The following is a 5,449-nucleotide window of genomic DNA, read 5'->3' as shown; positions in this document are numbered from 1 at the left end:
GGATGGGGAGAAGAAGGAAGGGGAGAAGAAGGATGGGGAGAAGAAGAAGGACGAGGAGAAGAAGAAGGAAGGCGGGGAGAAGAAGAAGGAAGGCGAGGAGAAGAAGGACGGGGAGGAGAAGAAGAAGGAAGGGGAGGGAAAGAAGAAGGATGGAGCCAAGAAGAAGAAGGCAAGAGAGACGGATCGTTCGATGTCTAGTGACCACATGACTGATAGTAGTAGTAGTAGTGAAGAAGGCACGTCCAATACGACAGAAGAAGACGCCTCCTCCTCTTCCTCTTCTTCTTCTTCTTCTCGAGGGCGGTCTTCTTCTTCTTCGAGCAGCAGCAGCACTCAGAAGAGAAAGAGGAGCTCTTCTTCCTCCACCTCATCCTCCGATCGGAATAAAGGAGAAGCAAAAGAAGAAGGAGAAGAGCCTCGTGATAAGACTAAGAGTGATCGAGGTGGAGATCCTTCTCATCACTCTAAACCTAAGAGGAGAGACCCTAGTGGAAGTTCACAGAGAGGCAAGCAAGACGGCACCCCTCAAATTGTTAACGGCATAAAAGTCACGTCGAAATATACTTTAGATGCGATAGGAGACGAAGAAGACCTTACTGTTCTCTCTTCTCTCATTCAGGAGAATCCTATGGTCCAAGGGGATTCCCTTCTTAAGAAAGTCGCTATGACTGTCTTCGCTCCTGTCGACTCGGTCATGGCTAATCCCTACTTCAAGGTCGAAGATCTTAAGAAGCTGGTAAGAAAGACCCACACTGAAATAAGAGATTGAAGACATGATGACAACGAATGATTCAGGGAGAGGGAGATGGATGTGCAGATATACATATGTACATATAGAGAGAGAAGGAGAGAGAGAGAGAGAAAGAGATAGGAAACTGAAGATGGGGGGGAGAGAGAAGAAGAAGAAGAACGAGGAGGGTGATGATAGAGATACAGATCGAGGTTCGGATCTATTTCTATCTCTAGACATATATACGTATATAGACAAGTGGAGATCTATAGGGATGCATATCCATGGACGCACAGATACGCACATGCAACAGAATTCACATAGATGAATAGATAGATAGAAAGATGTAGATAGATAGACTGAAGGTGGGTAGATAGATTAACAGATAGATAGGTAGATGAAAGATAGAAGAAGGAACAGATTTTTCTTCATGGCATCACTCGGGGATTAGTATGAAGGGGGCAGCTTCTTCAACAGCGTACTATTATTTAGACCTAGAAAACCTACACATATATATATATATATAATACAGGTACATGCACATATCGTGTATGGATGGAAATATAGATAGATCGATATCTGTATCTATCTATCATACAGGAGGTGTAGTCTAAACGCACAGACATCCCTGCTGCGTCGCCCTTTCACATGGCCTACTCTACACAGACATACACCTACACATCTCTACACATGTGGAAATGTCTCTCTATCTACCTTGGGTCTACCTCCCTACATCTTTAATCTATCTATCTGTCTTCAATCTAGCTATGTATCGATCTTTAGTCTATCTTCGACCTGTCTCACCTCTTTCATCTTTGTAAGTCTGTGTATAGATATGTGTGCATGCAGTCATCATCTCATGCCTTGCCCCGATACATCCGCTTGTGTTCCTCTGCATGCACATCCATCTGCACAGGTCTCTATCTGCTGATATACTTAAACTCTCCCCATCAAGCGAGGGCTTCGATATGTGTATACGCGTGTCTCCATCTATATGCATATGTGTATATGTAGATATACTCTACGAGACTGGTCCACACAACGCGCGCATTACAGGAAAGATAGGAGGAGTATGTAGGAGAGGCAAAAGAACCTAGCCTTTCGTAGCAGCGGGGCGTAGAGCGTTCCTTCTGTTTCTTCATCTCCTCAACACCTCAGGATTCTCCCGTTATCGAATATGAAGTAGTCCTTCATACCCAGCCATACTCTTAACTAGAAGATCTCGGCCAGACTAGTAGTCTGTATGACGATGGAGATCCTTCCATACAATCTCTCTCTCTCTCTATATAAATGTACATATAGTCTTTAGGATATGTATGAATATGAATCTATCTATGTATCCATTTGTATCTATAGAGAGAGGAAGTGAAAAATAGATATCCGTAGGGATCTATCTATGTATGATGTAGTGAAGGATAGGCGACTTGTAATTGAGTCCGCTTCTCGTTGTCTCTCCCCGTAGAGTGAAGAAAGGTGGCTGGTCTCTGTCTTGAGACTAATACCCGAGGCAAGGGGCTCTCCGCAGGATCACCTCAGAGAGCGAAGAATTTCGAAAACTTTCTTTCTTCCTTTCTTTCTTTCTTTCTTTCTCTCTCTCTGTACGTGCTTCTCCTATCAGAACACATAACTCCTCATGCTCTATACACCCTCCGGCAATACAGATTCTACAGAGCTAGATAGATAGACAGACAGAGAGGGAGATGCAGAGGGGGCGATAGATGCATGTGCCTATCTCTATCTCAGATACAGGCAGATGTCTATATGACTCTGTGTGTCGTTCTTCTTTGTGTATAGAGAGAAGTCATACCTGACGCCGATGAGGTTGAGAAGAAGATAATCCTCATGCATGTAGTCGTTCCTCGTATTCTTGATCCTGAGAAAATTAGCGAGATTCCTCAGTCTTATGAAGCGAAGAATAAGCAACACATTACCATCTACCGAGTCCCTAGACCCTCCACTTCTTCTTCGTCCACTTCAACGACGACTCCTCGAACCACGAAGACAACTACATCGAGAAGATCTTCTTCTTCCTCTTCTTCTTCTAGGCAGTCAACAGGGGCCTCACAGTCTTCTTCTTCGACACGGCCTCGACGGTCGGCTCCTTCAACGAAGAAAACGACCTCTTCTTATCCTTCTTCTCGGCCCACAAGGACCCATACAGATAGAAGTACTTCTCGCAAAACAGGAGAAGAGGGAGAAGAGGAAAGAGAAAGATACACTTCAACGACAAGAAGAGCAACCGGAACGGGAAGAACCTTTCGAACAGATGCGGATCATGAGACAAGAGAAGGAGAAGGAGGAAGGAGAAGGAGAAGGCGTGGAGGCGAAGGAGAGAGAGCAAGACGAATAACGACTTCAGTACCGGATGAAACAGCCAAGAAAGAAGAAGAAGAAAGAAGAAGAAGACGTCTATCAGACCTAAAGGATGAAGATACTCCTCCTATACAAGGGAGGCTTCATCGTTCCATTAAAGATTCAAGAATGGCTTCTTCTTCTTCTTCTCTCCCACATCAAGTTGGTGTGGACTTTAGGAGAAATTCTATCTTTCCTTCAGCATCTCGAGATAAAGAAGATCGCTTGGGTCCTCGTAACGATCCTCTACATCATCTTCCTTATAGTATCTCATACTATATGGAAGAGAAGAAGCTCTTCAACGATAAAGATCGCCTTATACACGGAAAAGGAGATGCTGAGGAGGACGAAGAGGAGAGGCAAGACGTCTTGTCGACCAGGAATACAACAAGGGGGAGAACCCCCATGATTAAGGCATCTCTCTCTTCTTCTTCTTCTTCGTCTTCTCCACAAGGCTTTTCAAATACAAGAAAACGAAGAGAAAGACGATTAGCTGAGGTGGAGAGCCCCTATTCTCCGTCACCTGGATTTATCTCCTCATCTCCTTCTGAGTTCACCTGGCCTTCGAACTATCCAGAGACCTATTATACACAAACTCCTTCTTCTTTGTATGCGGGTGGAGGTACTTCTCATCCCCCTTTCGAGACACAAGGAGGAAGTCTTGTAGAAGGAAATCTCATGAATGGACAAGCCGGAGAGGGGGGTCGGCTTATATACGGAGATACGTCCAATCAAGACAACCACTATGGAGCCTTCTCATATCCTTCTCTCTCGGGGACACCACAGCAGGGGGCCTCGAACGCTTTCTATCCATCACAGTACTTTTTCGGAGAGAATCCGCAGAATAGAGAAGAGATGAACGACTTATCTTCTTCTTCTCCTCTATCTTTACCTCTGTTGAATGGGATCGGGGGACAGAGACGAGGTTCTCGCGAAGAAGGAAGAAGAAGAGACTATCATTCGCCTCTTTTCTCCTCTTCCTCCTCTTCTTCTTCTTTCTCATCTCCGGGATCCTCTTCGACTCATCATTCAGACGTAAATCCCTCCTCAAATCTCTTCAGAAGAAACATTCTCTTACCAAATCATTCTCCTTATACACGTGAAGACTCTTTCTCTTCTCTTCTTCAGGAAGAGCCGCAAACCAATCTTCGTCTTGATGCCATCACCCTGTCTCCCACTCCTCCTCTAGGGGGTTCAGGTGTACATACACCTCATGAAGGAGATCTCCAATCTCCGTACAATACCAGAATGCTCCCCTTTGATCCTGATCCTCATCGTCATCCCAACCCTATGAGAGAAGATCCAAGACAGGACTATATGGAGCTGAATGGTCCTGATATAGACAGACAGGTTTCTTCTGCGTCTTCAACTTCTTCATTCTTTTCCTCATCTAACCATTTCGATGATAGGGGAAGGGATCGCTTCTTCTCGGAGGAGAGATTCAATGAAGGAAATATGTACTACCATACTCCAGACAATGAAGAGGCCCGTCGCTTCGTCTCTAGGGGGGCTGGGGGAGGCGATGAAGGAGACAACGCCTATCATTATTATACACCTGAGATAGCTTCTTCTTCTTCTTCTCCCCCCCAGTTTTACAAGCAATCCACCCAGGTTCCTGCGGCTCCCTCCTCACTTCTTTATGCAGGTTCAAGCGAGAGCTCTTCTCCCTCTTCTTCTTCTCCTTTTCCTCCTCCTCCTCTTCGTCAAGATTCCTATCAGAATGACTACAGGCAGCAGGCCTTCTTAGATCGAGGAGGAGAGGAGTTTGCCGAAGAAGATCTCGATGAAGAAACAAGAAAATACCAAAGTCATACGAACTCACCTTACCCTTCTTCTTCTTCGTCTTTCTCGGCTCCTTATGGGGTATTCGATTCTCATCATCTGGATTCTTCCTCGTCTTTCTTACCTTATGCGGCGCCAGGTGCTGAAGAGCAGACCTCCGCCTCATACCAAACGGGACGTTTCTATGGTGCTCATATCGATGGTGGCCCTTCGACTCCCTATCTTCCTTATCATCATTCTTCTTCTTCTTTCGCTTCTCCCTTCCCCACGGCTCCATATAATTCATATCCATTCATATCTCCTTCAGACAACGATCCCGCGTCTTCTTCATCTTCTTGTATACAGCATCCCTATGCTAGTACAAGTCTGGATTCATCTTTCTTCCTCTCTCCATTTCCTCATTATAATGACAATGGCACTTTTCCTTCTTCTCCGTATCCCCCCTATTCTCCTCCTTCTCTCTCTTCTGCTTCTCCCTCCGTCTTGGATGCCTCATCTTATTCTTTTTCTCCTTCGTATGCTTCACACTCGATCTTTCCTCACGACGGCGACGTCTCTAACATTTATCACCCGCACACCTATTCA

The 5,449-nt window shown here is 45.3% G+C and overlaps 1 protein-coding gene across 1 annotated transcript in view; it reads left to right on the top strand.

The window, feature by feature from the left end:
• Nucleotide 1: 1 nt before the first annotated feature.
• The window catches only part of CSUI_002260 (uncharacterized protein), a gene marked incomplete at its 3' end in the record, with an annotated part of 5,724 nt that continues 276 nt past the window's right edge, over nucleotides 2-5,449 (top strand). The window contains exons 1-2 of the mRNA XM_068062462.1: nucleotides 2-736; nucleotides 2,525-5,449. The exon at nucleotides 2,525-5,449 is cut by the window's right edge and continues 276 nt beyond it. Of these exons, the coding sequence (XP_067925562.1) occupies nucleotides 191-736; nucleotides 2,525-5,449 (3,471 nt within the window). The remainder of the gene's footprint in view (nucleotides 737-2,524) is intronic.

Source organism: Cystoisospora suis (assembly GCF_002600585.1).
Source record: "Cystoisospora suis strain Wien I chromosome Unknown contig_950, whole genome shotgun sequence".
Lineage (NCBI taxonomy): Eukaryota > Apicomplexa > Conoidasida > Eucoccidiorida > Sarcocystidae > Cystoisospora > Cystoisospora suis.
This window is presented reverse-complemented; position numbering and strand designations above follow the sequence as displayed.